The sequence below is a fragment of the Lynx rufus genome, unplaced genomic scaffold (assembly GCF_022079265.1).
Source record: "Lynx rufus isolate CCGP_SWC_20201006 ecotype Redwood Valley unplaced genomic scaffold, mLynRuf1.p SCAF_26, whole genome shotgun sequence".
Lineage (NCBI taxonomy): Eukaryota > Metazoa > Chordata > Mammalia > Carnivora > Felidae > Lynx > Lynx rufus.
In genome coordinates, this window is record NW_025814841.1 from 8,235,159 (window position 1) to 8,257,253 (window position 22,095).

The 22,095-nt window shown below is 36.3% G+C and overlaps 1 protein-coding gene across 1 annotated transcript in view; it reads left to right on the forward strand.

Moving 5' to 3' along the window:
• STK3 (serine/threonine kinase 3) overlaps positions 1-22,095 on the forward strand; it is a 291,291-nt gene that overhangs the window by 52,281 nt on the left and 216,915 nt on the right. The window contains 1 exon segment of the mRNA XM_047088960.1: positions 3,114-3,228. Within this exon segment, the coding sequence (XP_046944916.1) occupies positions 3,114-3,228 (115 nt within the window).

The window sequence follows — 22,095 nt, forward strand, 5'->3', positions numbered from 1 at the left end:
GTGCCATTCTTTCATATGAGCTAGAACAGTTTTTTTTTTTAATTTTTTTTTTTTTAACGTTTATTCATTTTTGAGAGACAGAGACAGAGTGTGAGTGGTGGAGGGGGCAGAGAGAGAGGGAGACACAGAATCCAAACCAGGCTCCGGGCTCTGAGCTGTCAGCACAGGGCCCGACACGGGGCTCAAACTCACAAACCATGAGATCATGATCTAAGCCGAAGTCGGACACTTAACTGACTGAGCCACCCAGGTGCCCCTAGAAAGTTTTATTTGGAGAGATGATGAATGCAAAATATAGTCTCAACCAGTTTATCTCATGGCAGCCCTCTTATTTTATTTTATTTTTTTAACCACAGTTACTAATTACATTTATTTGTGGGCTGACTTCTCTAATACCAGTGTATTTTCATGCTGGTGTGTGCTCTCTGAGAGTCAGGGTTGAGTCTGTGTGGTTCACCACTGTGTATTGAATATCCGGCTTAAGCAGAGGGTCAATGAATGAATGTTGAATGAATGTTGAATGAATGTTAGAAACTATATTCGGGTATGTGTCCTTAATGTGACTGTTTAGCTCTATCTGCTTGAATACTTTTTTAGATTAAAATTATTGAGGCCATGTTTTGTGGCATAGAACTGTTGGACCTTGATCCACCTACTTGATTATGTATTAGAGTGGACCACAAAGTATTTTTTGAGGAGCATTTTACCTTTCCCCAAAGCCATTTTCTTGACTTATCACTAAAGACAGAGTTGCTTTTTCAGGTAGCTGCCCAGGTTAGAATCCCTAATTTTTGTAAGGGCTGTCAGTCCTATCTTTAGGACTGCTAATTACTTAGTGCATTGCAAGATAAAACATATGTTTTCTATGTGTCTTTCAGTGAACATAGTCTGAATTCGTTGCCACTTAATACATCCAAAATTCTGAATGAGAAAATTAATATTTAAAGAAGTTCTTTGAAGGATATTCTTTTGGAGTGAAGTTCAACTCTGAATCTATATCAGAGTCACCTATTGAGCTTTTAAAAGACCTGCTGAATTAGAACCCCTAAGGTGTGGGACCTGGGCCACAAGTGTTTCTGAGGCACAGCCAGGTGTAAGAGCAATACTCCCTGTAAAGGTTTCTACACGGGCACTCACACCCCAAAGAAGTGTATGTAGAGAAGGCTTTTTAATGTTTCCCGTAAGTTGAAGTTCTGGGTCTATAGATTAGTTTCATTTGTTTGTAAACAAGCATGTTTCTTCAGTGGTTCAGTGAACACTTAGGAACTCCTGATACTTACTTTCCATTCCCAATGCCTACCAAAGTTGAGTATGTCTGCAAATTTAAGGTGTGAGATGGGAAATAATGAGAGACATGGGTAGAAAGGTAGATGTTGAAATGTCTTGCATGTGATATGAAGCAGTTAAGACCTTTTCAGTAATGGAGAGCTATTGATTGGAAGTTTGTTTTTTTTTAAGGTTTTTTTTTTTTTTAAATGGGAAGGAATATGATCAGTTTATTTTACCTTTGTCTTAAAGGAAGGTAACCTTGTTAACTATATGGAACAAAGATTAGAATGGGGTAGAAAACTATGACAAGGAGACCAGTTAGGAAGCAAATCTGTGTAAGAGGTCATGACAAGCAGAAGGATAAACCCCAGGAATGAATTCTAGCTTTGTAGCTACCTTTTTAATTTAAGCCCTTAAGTTCCAACCAATCTGCTCTACTCTTGATTTGAAGACTTAGCTGAAATTGTAAAGGCTTTACTGAGAAGTCTTCCCTGACAGTCTTCTCCTGACCTCTTGTTTTGGTGGTCTCTTTATGTCGTCTTTTATAGTACTTTCCATTTATTTTTATTTTTTGCTAATTTGATTCATGTGTCTTATCTTCCATTTCTGCCACTTTTCATGATAGCTGCTACTAGATAGAAATATCTATTGAACAAGTTGTGCCCTAAACATGCCATTCTTGATTTTTCTATTTTGTGTCTTCACACATGGCCTTTCTTTTTTCTAGAATGTTCTTATCTCTCCTCTACCCATAATTTGAGGTTTTATCCTCTCATAGTTCAAATACCACCCTTTGTACAAGTTTTTTTCTGCTGGCTCTACCATGATCATTTGCTTATTTTAGCTCTTGTAGCATGTAAGCTGTATATGATTTAGCTTATACTACCTTGTATTTTTCATCTTTTTATGTATTCTGTGAATATGGATACTCTGCCTCTTTGACTTGGACAAGATGTTTTACGTATCAGTGTATATAGCTTGCCCTTAATAAATATTAGGTAAATATTAAAGAAATAAATGACTACTTGTCTCTTTCTAAGTCTTCCTAAAAACAGGTTATAAACATAGTTTATTCTGCTCTGAAAGGCATAAAACTTGAGTTTAAAAATATTTTAAATTGTTGATTTTAATTATCTGCATTTAAAGCAAAAATAGTTGTGATTACTTATCTCTGGATTTTAAAGACCCAAATAAAAGAGAATTAAAAGTAATTTTTTTTGGCCTTGTTGAATTATAGAATATTTTAAAGTTGAGTATTAATATTTGACTGAAGTTAGAGAGGGAGGGAGCCAAACCATAAGAGACTCTTAAAAACTGAGAATAAATTGAGGGAGTGGAAAGTGGGTGATGGGCATTGAGGAGGGCACCTGTTGGGATGAGCACTTGGGTGTTGTATGGAAACCAATTTGACAATGAATTTCATATAAAAAACACACATAATTAGACTGAAAAAAAGCCCATTTATTCATTAAAAAAAATATTTGACTGAATGTGAACTCCCTTAAAGATTTATATTTAAAATGCTTTAGTTAAATATTTTCATTTGTTCCTTATGTTATACACTAAGTCCTTTGCCAAAACAAAGCCTTGTTTTGTTGGGAATCACTCAGAGCATTTGGGCCTCCTCTGATTTGTAATCCTGTTAAATTTCATCCATGAGTTAAAGCCTAATTATGCACAGTTGGTAAACCCTACATATAGACAATTTGATGTGCTATAGATGTTTACTCATTAAGTTTACTTATTGGAACATTATGAAATGTTGAAAATACTTTGTATTGGGATTAAGAAATAATTTTCTTTGGGAATTAACTAAGTTTAATGGTCTGTATATTTTTCTTTAGCCCATATGTTGTAAAGTACTATGGCAGTTATTTTAAGAACACAGACCTCTGGATTGTTATGGAGTACTGTGGCGCTGGCTCTGTCTCAGACATAATTAGATTACGAAACAAGACAGTAAGTATTTTTAAACTGTTTTGCTAATCTCATTTCTAAAGATTCATACTTTAGGATCTGACTAGGTAGTATTTTGTTACAAAGAAAATATCAGTGTGAAAAAAGAAAGACTTTACAGTGTAAAAAGATCTAGTATGAGTTGTGAGAACCAGGTATATATCTCTGTATGGCAGATTTAAGAGTCATATGATGGGGCGCCTGGGTGGCGCAGTCGGTTAAGCGTCCGACTTCAGCCAGGTCACGATCTCGCGGTCCGTGAGTTCGAGCCCCGCGTCAGGCTCTGGGCTGATGGCTCAGAGCCTGGAGCCTGTTTCCGATTCTGTGTCTCCCTCTCTCTCTGCCCCTCCCCCGTTCATGCTCTGTCTCTCTCTGTCCCAAAAATAAATAAACGTTGAAAAAAAAATTAAAAAAAAAAAAAGAGTCATATGATTGTTTAATTTATTTGTTAGGAAATTTTTGGTAGGTCACTGAGAAAATCTACCATAGTACTCCACTTCTTCATTTGGAATCAGTGTATATATTCTTTATTAATATGTTTCAATAAATTAAGGCTAGAATTTTATTTGAACTTCATAATATTCATAGTATTTATCTTAAGTTTTCTGTATTATAATCTATGGCTGGCAAACAATTGAAGTTTTGTTTCTAAATTTTAAAAAATAATTGAAAGACGATTTTGTCTTTATTTTTTGAAATAGTGTCAGGATGTTTGAAAATGATAAAGCTAGCTCATAATTGTGTGTGTGTGTGTGTGTGTGTGTGTGTGTGTGTGAGAATTCAGGTTAGTGGAATATGTTACTTAATAATAGCTTTTTATGGTTATGTTTTAACCCTACGTGAAAGAGCTGTTAACAAAATTGTTTATGCTAGAAATGCATCTAGTTTACTTGAATAATTTATAAGGACGGAATTTATACCTGCTTATCTGTGCATGAGTAAGAATAATAATCAGTGAAATAATTTGTAATTCTGTAGAACGGTAACCTAATTATTATATGATATTATTGTATGTTGTCAGACATATTTCACTAAAATACATTCAGAAAAATACTTAATTACTGGAGTCAATTACTTGAGTCAGTTTGTGGTTGACCAGAATCATTTTAAAGTTTGATTGGGGAAGTACATTGTAAGTTTATCCTACTAATTTTTTTTTCTATTAGAGAAAATAAAGTAAATAGGATTTCTTTAAAAGTAAAATAGAAATTAAAATAATCTCTGTTTTGACAGGATGGATTAAGTGCTTTGTGACATTCTAATTATATATTTTAGAATTTCTATGGTGCTTAACTAGTACTTATGTAAATCAGATGACTCTTGAGTCACAGAACAATGGTTTAATGGAAAATAATTATACGCCAGTTAGAGAAGTGTTTTAAGATCATTTCAGGGTTAAACCCAGTACTTTTGGTATTTAAAGTTACCAAGTATTAGAAATATAAAGTAAAAATGTGTGAAATGGAAAATCTGTTTTCTTGATTTTAAATGTTAATGTTACCATAGTGCATAGATAGGAAATATTTTATTCAAGTTGCCGGTCTTTCTTGTTGCCAATATCTTGTTGCCAATAATTACAAACTGGGAAGGTATATACTATATATAGTCCTAAAGTATGTGTATGGATGAATCATAATCTTCGGGAATTCCTTCACCAGTTATCAAAGGAAAGACTTTACCCCATTTATATTTATAGTTTTTATTGTTCTTTATTCTTTTCTGCATTTCTCAGTTGCCTGACTGTCCTTTAGTATGGTCTTTTATGTGGGTATGATGGCGATAAGTGAAAATGTTATTTCACTTCATTTTTTATATGGTATAATTGCTGGGTAAAGAATTCTAGGTTGAGGGGCACCTGGGTGGCTCAGTCGGTTAAGCGTCCGACTTCGGCTCAGGTCATGATCTCATCAGGCTCTGTGCTGACAGCTCGGAGCCTGGAGCCTGCTTCTGATTCTGTGTCTCCTTCTATCTCTGCCCCTCCCCAACTTGTGCTCTGTCTCTCTCTGTCTCTCAAAAATAAATAAATGTAAAAAAAAAAGTTTAAAAAGAATTCTAGGTTGGAAGTTTCTTTTAGTTTTTGATTTAAAAGGAAGACCACCTAAGTTAAAGATATCTCATTAGGGATGAAGTATTGCTGATCTTTGGTTATGGATTGCTATCTGGTTTTGATCAAATGTTTCCTTGAAAATTAAAGGCACAGGGAAAAACAAATCTGATTAAGTTATATGCCCTTTAAAAAACATTTAGGGATGCCTGGGTGGCTCAGTTGGTTAAGCATTCGGCTTTGGCTCAGGTCATGATGTCGCCATCCATGAGTTCGAGCCCCGCATTGGGCTCTGTGCTGACAGCTCAGAGCCTGGGGCCTGCTTTGGATTCTGCCCCTCTTTCTCTGCCCCTCTCCTGCTCGTGCTCTGTCTCTCTCTCTCTCTCTTTCTGTCTCTGTCTCTCAAAAATAAACACTAAAAAATAATAAAATAAAAAACTTTTAAGTTTAATCTGTTTAGCTTGAAGTAAACGCTGTTTACTTAACCTCCCTCTTCTCTGTACAGTTTCATAACTTGTCACTTCTATTATGCACTTTAGAATATAAATGGTTCCAAGAATAAAAACTGGATTCATATTTGGTGTTTTTGTAAATGTTATTACCTCATCCTCTCCTACACCTTTGAGTGCTTCCCTTATCCCCAGGCTTTGTCTACTGAATTTGCGTCCATGAGGCACCAGCTCAGAGATCACTCCTCTTTGAAACTTTTCCTGTTTTCCTGAGTAGTTTCTTATCTAATTAATTAATTAGGTGTTTACTATACATTCACACATAGAGAGCATGATAAATTCTAGTTGCCATTATTATTATAATCTTTACTATTATTATTACTTTTTTCATATTTTGACAGGTAGGTAGACTTTGCACCTTTTTATATGTGTATTGGCTCTTTTATTTCCTTTTTGTGCCATTTTGTCATTATGGTTGGCATTTTTCTTACCAGTTTTTGGGATTGCCTGGCAGTTTGCTAATAGTTATATGAGCACTTTACATATCAAAAAAATTTTTTTTTAATTTTTATTTGGTTTTGAGAGACAGAGAGACAGAGCGCGAGTGGGGAAGGGGCAGAGAGAGAGGGACACTAAGAATCCGAAGCAGGCTCCAGGCTCCAAGTTGCCAGCACAGAGCCCGACACAGGGCTCGAACTCACGAACCACGAGATCATGACCTGAGCTGAAGTTGGATGCTTAACTGACTGAGCCACCCAGGTGCCCCCAGTACTTTACATATTTTAAAAAGTCAGAAAACCAATTATTTTATTGTTAGAATAGATCTTAAAGAAGAAGGTTCAGAATATCTCTTTCAGAGGTTTCATACCTTCACCTATTCTTTTTCTTTGGGAAATATCTAGGAAAAGATAAAGGCATAGAATTAAGTTTAGGAGTTAATTATATTCCAGTGATTGGGACTGAGGCTGAGCAGCAAGGGGTTGGGATTGTATCTATTTAAATGTTGCTGCTTAACATGGGGCAGATCACAGAGTTGGCATTTGAGCTGATAATAAATGACAACTGTAGTAATTAATGGTAGTAGTACTTGAGATAGGATGAAGGTGAAACGCTTCTATATTCCAATGGGTGATAAAAGTTTCTCTGAGTCTCCTGGTTGCATTATGAGTAAAAGTCACTATTTAGTTAGTATTCATTGAATCTTTCAGCTTCTAAGTATTGGGGATCTATAAATATGTGTGAGTTAAATTCTTGATTTCTGTGCTCAGACTCACAAACACAGGTCAAGTCCTAGTATATATTTTAGTAATTGACTATTTTTCAAAGTAATTACATTGTTTTGAACCATGGTTTAAGTTTGCTGAAACTTACATGTAGATCGCCCTGCTATGGTATCCCATACTTAGAAATCACATTTAATTAGTCAGCCTTTAGTGTTTAGGAAAAGAATAGTTGTAGTTGCTTTCTCCTACTATAAGCCACTCAGGGACAGAAGTTTTAATGTATTTATTTGTTGTGTACTCAGAAAAGTTCTAAGAAAATGCCTAAGGTTATTCTCTCCCATTTTGACCCATTTTTTGATTTGACCACTTACTTTAACTTAACCTAGTACTATGGATTTTAGTTTTGGCTCTTTCACAAACTAGTTTCAAGATCTGAGCACGTCATATAACTGACAGGGACTTTAGCTTCCTCGTCTGTTAAATAATAATTAACATCTGCAATGCTTTACATTTTATTTGGCAATTTTATTTACATTTCAGTTGAATGGAAAGGTTCAAAACATTTATTGATCTAGGTGCAGTGCTGCGCAGTAGAGGTCCAAATAACTCTAATAAATTTTGCCATTGTTGCATTGTTGAGATAATACCTATATAAAAAGCTAGTTCAACTCTGTGAAGAATTAGACTTCTTTCAGAGCAGTAAAAGAGAAGCATTTAGCCTAACATGGAAGTTCAGAGAAAGCTTGGTAGGAGATATAACCCCTTAGCAGATTCTTGGAAGAGGAGGAGTCTTTATCATTAGAATGCTGGCTCCTATCTTCTTTGTTCACAGCTTTATCTCTGTTCCTAGCACAGTGCCTGGCATGTAGAATGCTCAGGAAATATTTGTTGCATGCATGGATGAATGAATGAATGAATGAATGAATGAATGAATGAATGAATCAGAGAAGAGAGGGTAAAGGACATCTTGGAAGAAGAAACAGTGATGTGCTGAATTTATACTTCCCTCTCTAAAAATTCAGGGTCATACTTCTAGGTCACCTGGAGAAAGTTCCCAGCATCTGGTTTAAATGGATTTACTTTTCTCACACTTAATTGCTCAGAATCATTGCCACATTGTAGTTTGATGGATCTATGTTAGGATCATGATGTTGCTGTATGATTTTTTGGTTTTTTTTCTGGAGTTGTTTCCTTTTCCCCCCCTTATGTTTAGAGAAGCAGCATAAGCCTTCTTTATCATTTTGCTAATGTCTTCTACTTTCTTACTCATTTGATCTGTTTCCTGGAATTTATGTGATTCTTCTTTGAGAAGACATTCTTTGGAGCTTCCTGATTTCTTGTTCTAATGTGGACTCATTGCTTTTTAGGTCTGCTGTACAGCTGTGTCCTTGGAATTTCTTTTCACTGGACTTTTGGGTTAGTGCCATCATTTTCTTGTATACTTCCTCTTTCGTTAGTTTTCACTCTTGTTTTGTTTTCTTCCTTAAACTATCTTCTTCATGATACAAGAATAAGCGGTCAACTATTTGAGTTCTTGCATGTCTGAAAATGTTTTTATTTTGCTTTCACAGTTGATTGTTGGCTTATGTAGAAATTTATGTTGAAAATAAGTTTCTCTCAGAACTTTGAGAGCTTTTGTGTATTACCTTCTAGCATACACGGTTGCTAATGTTATAGCTAATGCCTCTCAGAGTCTTATTTATTTGTAGGTTTTTTACCACTCCCTCCCAAATCTGGAGCTTTTTCGACTTTTTTTTTCTTTTTTTTTTGTTTTAATTTTTCCTGTTTTCAATGTTTAACTTATTTTTGAGAGAGAGAGAGAGAGAGAGAGAGAGAGAGAGAGAGAGAACTCAGGCAGGGGAGGGGCAGAGAGAGAGGGAGACACAGAATCCCGAGCAGGCTCCAGGCTCTGATAGAGCCCAATGCGGGGAACCGCGAGATCATGACCTGAGCTGGTTGGACGCTTAACCGACTGAGCCACCCAGGTGCCCTAGACTTTTCTTTTTATCCTGATGGTTCTGATACTGTACAAGGAACAAGATGTTTCAGAAGGATGTGTCTAGGTATGAGTCCTTTTTATTAGTTATGCTTAGCACTCTGTGCTTTTCAAATAAACCCTTGTGCCTTCAGCTTTGGAACATTCCTGTGATAATCTTCTTCTGTTTTCTTTATTGGATGGTGAATCTCCTGAATTTTATTCTTTTTTTTTCCTCCTAGATTTTTTTGTCTTTTCTGGGGAGTGGGTAGGAGGTGGTTTCTTCTACTTTATTTTCCAATTCTTTTAACTGAACTTTTTATTTCAGGAGTTAGGTTTCAATTTACAAGAACTCTTTCATTTTTTATTATTTCTTTTTTGTAACATCTTGATGCTGAGACATGGATGCAAAAGTTTTTCTAATCACTTATTTTCTGTTTCCTGAATCATCTCTAGTTCTCTGCGATTGTTGTTTTACTTGCTTTCTTTGTTCTGGTCTAGCCTATGGTAAGGCTGGCCAGCAGAAAGGCTGACTAGCTCTCACTGGAAGCATTGGGCAGTGCTTTTTGACTGGCAGGTGTTATTAGGGTGAATGGGCTAGGAGCTGGCTTTTAGGGGAAGGGCCTACAGAGGCAATTTGTTCAGTTTCTTGAGAGAGGAGTCATTCCTCCCACCCCTGCCCCCCAATCTGGGGGTTAGTGCCAGAATGCATGTAATCTGCTTATACAGGGATGGGGGTAGGGGTAGAGTAGGGATTCCATTTTGTTTTCTTATTCCATTTTCTTCTTTTCAGCTTCCATGGAGAAGCTAGCCACTGTTTCTGTCCCCCTTCTTATTCCTGCCTTCCCTGCCCAGTGGTGCTAATTTGGAGCCCCCTAGAGTTGACATGGCAATCACTCCTTTTGTTGCAGACCCCTTCTTTGCCTGCTCTTGGCTGTGGCTCTTTCCATAGAATGCTTCCAAATTTATTATACTCTCCTGTGATAATTCTTTTGTTATTGATTATTTATTTAAAAAAGTCTCTATCAGCTTAATGAGGTTTCAGGAGGAGGAGATGCAAATAACTAAACAAATTAATTACAAATTTAGGTTGGCTTTTGAATCTGCATCAGTGATATTCCCCCCTCATCTTATGTATATTTTTTTAAAACTTTCATATTCTTAGGTGTGTAGTACAACTACTTTGAGGAGTAGTTTGATAATTTCTTTCAAGGTTGAATACATATACAGTCTGAGATCCATCCAGCAATTAATTCTCCTCTTTCATCTGCACCTAGAGGAACCCTAGCACAAGTTGTACAGTGACACATAGATAAGAGTGTTGTCACAACAGAAAATTAGAAGCAAATTTAAATCTGGATCAGCTCTAGACCCTGGACTAGAGGATTGCTAATGTTCTTTCCATCTCCATAACTCCATAGCTCTTTAGGAAAGCCAAACTGAGGATAGAATTCTGGCTGAAACCATTCAGAATACCCAGTAGCCAGCTGCACAGATGAGAATGACATTAAAATGCCAAATAGATTTTGTGTCTTAAAAAGTATATAAACATTTATCTTGGAATACAAGAGAAATTTTTAGTATTTACCTTTACCAGGATGAGATATATTTCTGTGATATTGGGGAGAACTGGGCATTGAGGGAACAAAAAATAATGGAGAGGAAGTTCCAGACTGAAGAAGGCTGCTTCTAAGTTATGTATATGCGTTTTCCTCCGAGCTGGTGGTGGGCTTATTATTTTATAATGGAAATAATTGGGAAAGCCAAGTTTTATTTAGACATCACTTCTTTAGAAGTGTGAAGGACACATTAAGACCATTCTGCTTGGTAAATTCTCACTGATTGTTAGTTTTATAATAGTGATTCTCAACTCTGGTGTCAGACTTTTGATAGATAATTAATTGCTTTTATTTTATTTATAGCATATACTCTTTTAAGTTTATTTTTTAGTAATCTCTACACCCAATGTGGGCCTCAGACCCACAACCCTGAGATTAAGAGTCACACGCTTTTCTGACTGAGCCAACCAGGTGCCCCGATAGATATTTTATGAGCAGCTATTTATTTAGTATTGGTATGTGTCAGGCATTATTCTAAACACATTGCATATGTTTTTGCATTTAATCCTCATATAAGAATTAAACAACTGTATGACATAAGAACTATTACTGACCCATTTTGTAGATGGGAAACTGAATTACAGAGTGGTAAAGCAGTTTAGAGGGGAAGAAAGGGTTGAAATGACAGCTAACTGCTATAGTTAAGAGCACAGACTCTGGAGGCAGAGGATCTGGGTTTAAATCCTACATATTAGCTGTGTGAACTCGGCTGTTTCTTAACTTCTCTGTTACTCATTTTCTTCATCTGCTAAATGGGATAAGAAGACCACCCTACTTCATTGAGTTGTTCCGAAGATTAAATATATAAAGTGCAAGGAATAGCACTTAGCACATAAAAACCCTGTCTCTATTTGCTGTTGGTACTGTCATCATCCTGTCATTCTCAACTTGTATAGGTGGGAATGTCTTCGCAATCAGATGTGTTTGAACAGAATATGCAGAGGACTATGGAACCAAGAACAGAGTCTGAACATTCACTGTTTGTACTTTGAATTATCTTTTTTAATGAAGGAGGTATACACTTAATAAGAGAGGTACATTTTTAGGTGCAGTGAAAGTTTCTTTAATAGAATCAGACAGTGGCTATTCACAACATACTAGGACATGTTATCTTAGTGCCCTTTGAATTAATGCCTCGTATGTAATGGTCTTTTTAGTAAACACTTGATTTAATGTGTTTTAAAAATATATGTTCTGCCTTGATGTGTATTTTGTGTCACTTCAGACAGCTTTGTTTTTTCTTGGTGAATGCATACCAGTTTCTTATTGATTTCTTTGGAATTTCAAAGTTTAATTATTATTTCATTGTTAATAACAGACATCTTTTTTATTTGTTTGGATTTCTGTTCCATAAAGTGCTTTTTGGGCATGTGTATTTGGCTCTTTGTTATTGGACTAATTCATGTTTGACTTCCCTAATCACTTTGTTGCATGTTCCCCCTTTGTGTAATAGATACTAGTTCATACAGGATTTACAACTCCATATATATTGAGTGCTTTTCTGTTGTCTTCTGATCTCTTTTTCAGGAATCTTTTCATGTGGGAAAGGATTTTAAAATGTCTGCCCACTGACCATTTTCACAGTAGAGTATCAGTTCTCTTTCTCTTCAGATCAAGGGATTATAAGCAGCGTGTATATATGTATATTTACATATGGTGTAAGTAGTGAAAGCTTTCATTCTGAATCACTAGTTGTGGGACTTTGTGATAGATTATTAATCTTTTTTTTTTTTTTTTTGCCAAACATCTGCAATCCAGATTTCATGAAAGACAGCCTCTCTCTGCCCTTTAATAATGGCTAAAATATTCTAGTTATGTTTTCTAATGTATGTACTTTGTGTTGAGCAGATTTGTGTTTTTCTGGAAGAATCCCATAAATTTTTTTATTGTTTAAGACTTTGGCTATTTTATACCCTCAACCCTCCTTTTTTTGGGTGGGATGAGATAGCATGGTGAGGGGTGGGAAGGAGTTACTGAGTTGTTCTGCTGTTTTTCCCCAGTGTTTTCCTCATGTTGGATACCTAGGAGCCCCATTAAATGTATGTATTCTTTTTCCCAAGAGAGAAGGAGTAAGAGGGGGAGAAATTTTGATTGTAAAGAAGTTGGAATCTGAGGCTTGATGGATGTTTGGATAAAGTCTTACATGTAAGCTTGAGTATTACCTTTGAGATTTAGGTATTTCAGAGATTGCTACTTAATTCCTCAACTTTCTCTAAATCACTGATTTTTAGCAAGGTGTTTGGTCACCATTGTATGTGATTATATCATGTATGCCATAAAAACTAATGGACACTGAAACATTCAAGGGGTCCTGTAAAATGAGAAGTCTGAATGTAATGTTAATACAGTTTGGAGTAAATATTTATTAGCTGAGGGAAGCAGTACTACGAAATGAAGGCAGAAAAGGAGACTTAAGAAAAGCCTTTATGCTCCCTTTAAAAAACATGCTGATTCTACTTTCCCTGCCCCCACAATTACCGAATTCCCTTTGTTTGGGGGCAGAATATAGAAACCAGCCTCAGAGATCTCATGTTGTTAAATATCTGGAATAACCTTTAGCATTTTTAAAGTTGATCAGTGGTTTGTGCTTTATACAAACCTTTTTTTTTCCAGGAACTTCCCCACTTTTTGGTATCAACTTCAAGTTTATTGTATCATTTTCAACTCTTGGTTATAAGTTATATAGAAAGCCCAGCCTAAATTGGCTTACGTCACAAGGGGAATTTATTTGCTCATATTACCAAAAATCTTTGCAGAGCTAGTTTTATGCATGGCAGATTCTGGGTTAAAGGAATTACTTGAATTCATCTTTTTATTCTGATACCTCTGTATGGAGTCTAGTCTCACACAAATTTTTACCTTATTGTCGCAAAAGGGCTGCCAGCAGCTACTGGGTTATACTTTCTAGCTGAAATCCAGCAAGCAGTCTTGTGCTTCACTGCTTCTGAATAGGTCATGTGTCTTTCTCTGCACACATCATTGTGATGTGGTAATTGGCTTAGACCTAGGTTTGTGTCTAACCTGGAGCTAGGTTGGAGCTGACTATTAGAAATACATATTCTGAGGATGGGGAAGTAGTGATTTCCCCTGAAATTTGTTAGCAGGAGAAGGGTGAATGTGTATTAGAATGGCAATATGTAATAGATATTTTTATATATTTACTAAAACTAAAATCAAAACAAAACAAACTATATCAGGAATAAAACACAAGAAAAAAGGGGCACCTGGTTGGCTTAGTCAGTTAAGCATCTAATTCTTGATCTCGGCTCAGGTCTTGATCTCAGGTAGTGAGTTCAGGCCCCACATTGGGCTTCGTGCTGGGTGTGAAGGTACTTTAAAGAAAAAAGAAAAAAACAACCCCACACACAATAAAATATTGAAACAAAAACAACCCACCTCTAAATAACTCCCAAAATGTAGATTAAAAGTTAGAAGACGTTTTCGGTGACATTTGGGTCAAACTGTTGGGTCTTCATCCCTTTCTCCTTCTGTCACAGTAAAGGATGGGAAGATTGATATTTTCCAGGAGCCTGTTTCTGCTCTGTCAGCAGTGAATGTTTGCTGTAAGACTTCTCCCGGAAACTCTACTTATCAGGATTAAAGACTCATAGTTCCTTATTAGGCCAGGGTGGACTGACCCTGTTAGTAGTTCTGGTGTCCACGGCCCCTTTTCTTACAAGGATTTTCTCACCCTGAACAGGTAATAACTGTCTACAGCTGCACAAGAATTTTAGGAGAATGAGTTCTTTTGTATGGAAAGTGATTCTTGCTCCTTTTTTGGTATATACCATAGAGTGAAATTGAGTTCTAAGTATATTTCACACATGCCTCTTAAAGTTCCAAACCACAGCATTAAGATGACCATGCACTGCAGGATTAGACTTTTAGAATTTTTCATAGCAATCATGTGCCAGGCCTTAATCTCTGATTAAACACATCATACACATTACACTCCATTACATTTTTTCTAAATCTTTTGATTGGATTATAAACACTTTCCTTTATGATTTTTCCACATTACTATATAGTTCCTCCAATAGACTTTCTCTCCTACCTTAACTAAGTAAATTAACCTTACAAAGGTATTTCCTTGGCTGCCCTTATTGGTAAACTGCCCAAATGTCACCTTAGTTGCTGTTCTTCTTGGCATTTCTCCCAGTTCTGTTTTCTTTTCATCAGTCAGGCCCACCTTCATACACTTTATTTTTATATTGTACATTCCTTATTCCTTGCCTGAGTGGACTGCCTGTCACTGCCAGATCTGTGGTTAGCCCTCCCTCCCTGTCTTTTATTTATTTATTTATTTTTTTTATTTTTTATTTTTAAATTTTTTTTTTCAACATTTATTTATTTTTGGGACAGAGAGAGACAGAGCATGAACGGGGGAGGGGCAGAGAGAGAGGGAGACACAGAATCAGAAACAGGCTCCAGGCTCTGAGCCATCAGCCCAGAGCCTGACGCGGGGCTCGAACTCACGGACCGCGAGATCGTGACCTGGCTGAAGTCGGACGCTTAACCGACTGCGCCACCCAGGCACCCCTCCCTCCCTGTCTTAAACCTGACCCTTAGCACACCATGACAGTGGTCATTTGAAGTGGTGTGGTTTGGTGGAAGCATTCCTGGAGGTGGAACCGGAAGACCAAGGGTTCATTCCTGCGTTGTTACTTGGTAGCTGTGTGACCCTGGGCACATTGTGTAACTACTCTAAACCCAAGATGCCTAAGCCTAAAATGGACCTAATATCATATTACTTTCCTTACCTACCTCAGTGTTTTGTGAGGAACAAAGATGATGAGTGTCAGAGCATTTTGTAACCTGGAAAATTCTATACAAACTTAATTTACTGTTATCAAGGCAAAAACTTTAAAAATGGCATATATTTTTTAATTAACTAATGATTTAAGAATTTTATGATATTTGTTGAAATAGTGAATATTCTCTAACATTAGAAAAATATACTAAAAAATTATTGTGTCTTATCCAGTAAAGTTTTGGTTAATTTTAGGAAATCAAGAGATGTACATAAGTTAATCTTCTAGAAAATTGGAATTTAGCTCCTTAGGTAGAAAATCACTAATTTTAACGATTTTAGATGAAGAGCCTTTAAAATTTTATAGCACTGTTGTCTGTACTTTTAACGAGAATGTGTGAGCTCCTCCCCCCTTTGATGATATAAATTAAGGAAAAAATGCAAGTAATAGAGTAGATTGTAAAAATTTTAAATAGTATGGAAGAGGAACTCAGTGTCTCCTTACTCATCCCTCAGTTTTACTTCCTTGAGGTAATGTCAGCTAATAGTTTCTTGTGGGTCTTGCTAGCACGTATGTATGCATACCTTATTTTACTTGAGGGATTCATACTATAGATGTGGTGTTCTATACCTTGTCTTTTTTTTTTTCTTTAACTTCTGATATATCTTAGAGATCTTCCCATGCTGGTACATGTGTGTATGCAGCAAAGGTCTGTGCGTATGTAACGAAATGTACTTTGGGAGGCAACTTGAGTGGCTGTCGGTTACGTGTCTGACTATTGGTTTCGGCTCAGGTCATGATCTCATGGTTTGTGGGATTGAGCCCCTGCATTGGGCTCTGGGCTGAGAGCGCAGAGCCTGCTTGGGATTCTTTGTCTCTTCTCTCTCTGCCCCTCCCCCACGCATGCATCTGCATGTTCTTTCTCTCAAAATAAATAAACTTAAAAAAATATTTTTTTCACTACTTTGGAGAAAATGAGTTCCAACTTTTCAGTTTTTGTTATAGTCAGAGTGGCAAGAACTCTTGTATTTGTGTATTGGCATACTTATGTTGTTATGTCCATTGGATACATCCTGAAACATGGCATTACTGGGTTAGAGGGCAAGTTCATTTTTTGTCTTTTAATTTTTTTTTTAAATTTAGTTTTGAGAGAGAAAGAGAGCGTGAGCAGGGGAGCGGCAGAGAGAGAGGGAGACATAGAATCCGAAGCAGGCTGCAGGCTCTGAGCTGTCGGCATGGAGCCCGACAGAGGGCTCAAACCCATGAACTGTGAGATCATGACCTGAGCTGAAGTTGGACACTTAACCAACTGAGCCACCCAGGTGCCACAAGTTCATTTTTTTTTAAGTTTATTTATTTATGATTTTGAGAGTGAGAGCGCAAGTGACTGAGGGGCAGAGAGAGAGTGAGAGAGAATCCCAAGCAGGCTCCATGCTGTCAGTATGGAGCCTGATGTGGGGCCCGAACCCATAAACTGTGAGATCATGACCTGAGCTGAAGTGGGATGCTTAACTGCCTGAGCCACCCAGGCGCCCCACCCCCTAAGTTCATTTTTAATAACAAATTTTTTTTTTTTTTTGGTTGAGAGACTGCTGCCTAAGCCATATATAACTTCTTAGTGCTGAGGCAATTTCAGTTTGAATTATGAAGAAGTATGGGTTTTGCTTTCGGTGCCTTCCTGGTTCACTGCATGCTGTGATACTTTTTCATCTTCCCTACTTTTGTCTAATTTTGCATAAGGTATTCATTATTAATTCTACCACAGAAATCTCCATTGGGATTTTAAGCAAGTTGCATACCTGTTAGCTACTATAGCTGCTGCTGCTGCTACTACCATAAATGATTTCATTATTATCCCCACATTAGCTTTCCACACTAGTAGGCTGAGAGTTTACTATCAGAGTTTTTTTTCCTGAAAGTTCAGATGTTTATATCATTGTTTCACTTAAAAATTTGTAGATATGTAAAGCAGAGTTTGGCCCTAATCTACCCTTGCATTTTGCACTGTTTTCCCATACACATTACTCAAACACAAAGAGCCATTCACTAGTATTGAACTTCATATATTTTTATGCCCATTGCCTTTACACCTACCTAGTATTTCTTTCCCTCTTTGGTCACCAGACAAACTTTGTTCTTTCTTCAAGAGGCAGCTCAGAAGTCACCTCCTCTGTGAAGCCTTACTGGAGTAGGGAGAATGGTGTGGTGAGATTATCAAGGCTGGTGGGAACTGTATCATTCAAGGCCTTGAGGGTTAAATTATATGGTTTGGATTTTAAGAGTACTGTTTGTGATGCATCGTCAGCTTTGGGAACTGCTGTCGTGGAGTGCTCCTATAGCTAATCCTGTTGTTCCAGGTATTCCTTAATATTGTAATTCTTTGTTCCTGTGCCCTTCCGTTTCCACTCAATTATGAGCACCATGAAGGCAAGGGCTGTGTAATAGGCTCTTAGTAAGTTCTTGTTAGTGCCTACCTCCTCCAGTTGTGTTTAAGTATCTTTAATGTAGCTGGCATAGTTAAATCTCAGTTAAGTGTAAGCTGTTTTTGATGTTACCCCCTCATCTGTGGATAGGTAAATCCTGACTTGGGGAATATAGGGTGATTTCTTGAAAGAGGTGAGATTTGATCCAGGACTTAAAAGACTGTGTAAAGATTACATAGGTGGGTTTTCATCAAATGGTTTTCAAGACTTTGTGAAAAGTCACTGTGAAAATTGAAACTTAAAATTTTATAATAATATATAGTTAGCTGTCTATGGCACTTGAAAGATGAAACTATGTCACTTTTTTTTTCATTTCCTTAATAGATAATAGGTACTAAATATAGAATTAATGTATTATTTTATATGAGTAAGTATGTCAAAAAGGTGGGGTTTAGGTAGGATTGTAGAGTCATTTTTAGAAAATTAAAATTCTTAATTTTGTATGAACTTACAAAAGCTCACTTGAATTTGTTTTTACTGACGCAAAAACATTAAGGCAGTATGTATATTTTAAAACAGCTTGGGCATGTGCCCTTGAGACAATTTGGTGGGTGCATTTTTATCAAAACCATATACACAGTGACATATTAAATGTATCATATTATTATACTAATCATATGACTCTAGAAACAAAAGTAACCAGAGGACTAAAGCCTATCAAAACCATCTTTTTGTTTTTGTACAATGAGATTCCTTTTAAATTTGCCAGTGAATTCATACCAGTATTGAAACCAGATGTGGACTTCCGTCTTTTAATGTATTAGCTCAGCTATAAAAGTCTTATTTTGATCCCTGATTACTGAGTATTTATTTCATTCATGGTTTATTATATCTCTCCCACTTTTATTTATTTTTTTAAATAGGCCTATAAAATATTCAAGTGATTTTAAAATGACATTGCCCCATTTATATAGTGGTGAAAATCAAATTAAACCTGCATTGTATTAAAGGTAACATAATTAATCCATAAATGGAGTACTCTGTTGATAAGATTTTTCATTGGAGAGGATTTTGACAGATACCACTAAATGAAGTGTCAGCCGTGGTTTGAGAGTGGATCTAAGAGTTTTCTATCTTAGAACTGAAATCTTACATTAGTTAGCTCATTTTGTATAAGTTAAGATGTTCTCTCCTGTGTGTGTGTGTGTGCGTGCGTGCATGTGTGTGCGTGTGTGTGTGTCTATGTCTGTGTTTCTGAGTGTTTTTAGTGTAAACCTGACCATTTTGAAATTGATGGGTATGGTCTATCTGAACTGTTAAAAAGTCTTTATTACAGAAATGAAAATGATAGCACTTTAAATTTTATTTAGTGATGGGAATAAGTAGTTACCTCTGTTGCCAAATAGAATTCTAGTCACTTTGGTAACTGGTTAAGTTTGTATAAAACGAAATTTCTTAACATATTTAAATGTTGTTTAAAAACAAAACTTTTTAGGAAAATGACTGTCATCTATCTGCCTGCCTGCCTTCTTTCCTGTCTTTATAACAAAATAGTTTTTGTAAGGATACGAAATAAACATCTTGTTTCAAGTCTACTCTATAGTGTCCATTAAATAAACACAAGTTCCTATCTCATTCTTCTCTATTAGGGCCAGAAAATGGTTGTAAAATGTTGATACAGATACTGCTTTTATCCACAGTTCGTTTAATACCATTGACATTTAAAAGAGACCAGGTAAACGTTTATTCTTTCAAATATGCTAAGATTTACCTGCATTTTGGCACTTAGAAGGCTGAAATTTGGCCCATCACTTTTTTGCCATTTTTCCCATCTTAATGAAAGGGGGAAGAATGGGCCTTACTTGATTTCTGAGTGCCATTTCATAACTATTATATTATTCTTCAGTTAATTATTTGAATTATTCTATTGAAAATTTTCCTTTTTCTCGGTGAACTTCTTTTTTATTCAAAGCCTAATTTTAATGCCACTTCTCTTTCTTCCCTAATTAATTGCTCTCCACTCTGGTCCCATTTCACTTTGAAAGTGTTTTTTTATAATAGTTTCTGAGTTTCTAAGTCTGTCTTTCATGCTAGATTGGAACCATATGAGGTTAGGTTAAAGATTTTTTATTTCATTTATTTTTTTAAATATTAAAAATTTTTAAGATTATTTATTTTATTAATTTTTTTTCATGTTTATTTATTCTTAAGAGAGAGAGAGAAAGAGAGACAGAGAATGAGTGGGGGAGCGGCAGACCGAGAGAGGAGACACAGAATCTGAAGCAGGCTCCAGGCTCTGAGCTGTCAGCACAGAGCCCAATGCGGAGCTCGAACTCACGAACCGTGAGATCATGACCTGAGCCAAAGTTGGACACTTAACTGACTGAGCCATCCAGGCGCCTCTGTTTATTTATTTTTGAGAGAGAGTGAGCTGGGGAGGGGCAGAGAGAGAGGGAGACAGAATCCAAAGCAGGCTCCAGGGTCCTAGCTGTTGAATTCCAAAACAGTAAGATCATGACCGAGCCAAAGTCCATCACTTAATCCACAATCCACTGAGCCACCCAAGTGCCCCAAGGTTAAAGATTTTTTAAATTCAGTACAGAGTAGATGCTCAATAAATGTTGTTTTTTTTTTCAGTGAATGAATATTATTTAGGGTTTTTGAAAAATACTTCTACATTCTTAGATCACTTTTATGCATGCTTTATATTCTTCCTGTCTGCCATACATGTGCTATTATCCTTGGCAACATTGTGATCGATTTTATAACTGATACTTCATTGTTTTAATTTGCTTTTTTTTTTGATAATTAGTGAAGTTTGTTATTTTCTGTGTATGTTAACCAGCTCTATTTTTAATTTTTGCATATTTGTGAGTTGTGTATATTCATTTATTTACCTACTTATTTGTTGGGTTTTATTATTTTTCTGAAAGATTTATGTGAGCTCTTTATATTCTAAATAATTCTGTACACTAAATATCTTAGTATATTTTCTGTGAATATTTTTCTAAGCTTTCTAAGCTTATAGTATTTATGTAAACAAAGCTAATAAATTCTCATAATTTTTGTTTGCTTTTTCGATTAGAAAGCATTCTTTCTGCCTACTGATTTGATACTTTGAATGTCTTCTATTTTTATTTAAATAGCTTAAAATTGTTTCAATCGTTGATCTATATGTTTGTTTTAATGGTATTAAGCATCTGTTTTCAATAAAGTACTTATTAAGCCACCTATAATGTCCTCAGTTAAGGTTACTTTTCAGGCCACGGGATCCACTTACTCGCAGAATTTATTAACAGGTATACTTGTTTTGTTTGGCAGGCACAGCATTTAAAATAATTTACATTAGAATGCTAGGATGAGGCCTGCATTTTGCCTTGATACTCTGGGTTTTACTGCTTGTGTATGGCTGGTATCTGTCCTTAATTTGTTAACCACTTGTACTATGGCTGGCAACCGTTCTAATTAGACATTGCTTTAGCTGATTGTCAAATATTTTCAATATCATCTTTGGAGCAAGTTTTGCAATTCTGTTTTTTTCTTTTTTGGGGTATATATATAATTTATTGTCAAGTTACCTAACATACAGTGTATACAGTGTGCTCTTGGCTTTGAGAGTAGATTCCCATATTTAATCGCTTACATAAACCCAGTGCTCATCCCAACAAGTACCCTCCGCAATGCCCATCACCCATTTTCCCCACACCCCCCATCCCCTTCCAACCTCAGTTTGTTCTCTGTATTTAAGTCTCTTATGGCTTCTCGCCCTCTCTATTGGTAACTATTTTTTTTCTTTCTTTCCCTTCCCCCATGCTCTTCTGTTAAGTTTTTCAAATTCCATATATGAGTGAAAACATGTATCTGTCTTTGACCAACTTATTTCACTTAGCATAATACCCTCCAGTTCCATCCACACTATTGCAAATGGCAAGATTTCATTCTTTTTCATTGCTGAGTAGTATTTCATTGTATCTATATACCACATCTTCTTTATTCATCAGTTGATGGACATTTGGGCTCTTTCCATAATTTAGCTATTGTTGAGAGTGCTGCCATAAACATTGGAGTACATGTGCCCCTGTGAATCGGCACTCCTGTATCCTTTGGATAAATTCCTAGTAGTGCTATTGCTGGGTCATAGGGTAAATCTATCTTTACTTTTTTGAGGAACCTCCACACTGTTTACCAGAGCGACTGTACCAGTTTGCATTCCCACCAACAGGGCAAGAGAGTTCCCCTTCCTCCACATCCTCGCCAACATCTGTTGTTTCCTGAGTTGTTCATTTTAGCCACTCCGAACGGTGTAAGGTGGTATCTCAATGTAGTTTTGATTTGTATTTCCCTGATGATGAGTAATGTTGAGCATCTTTTCGTGTGTCTGTTGGC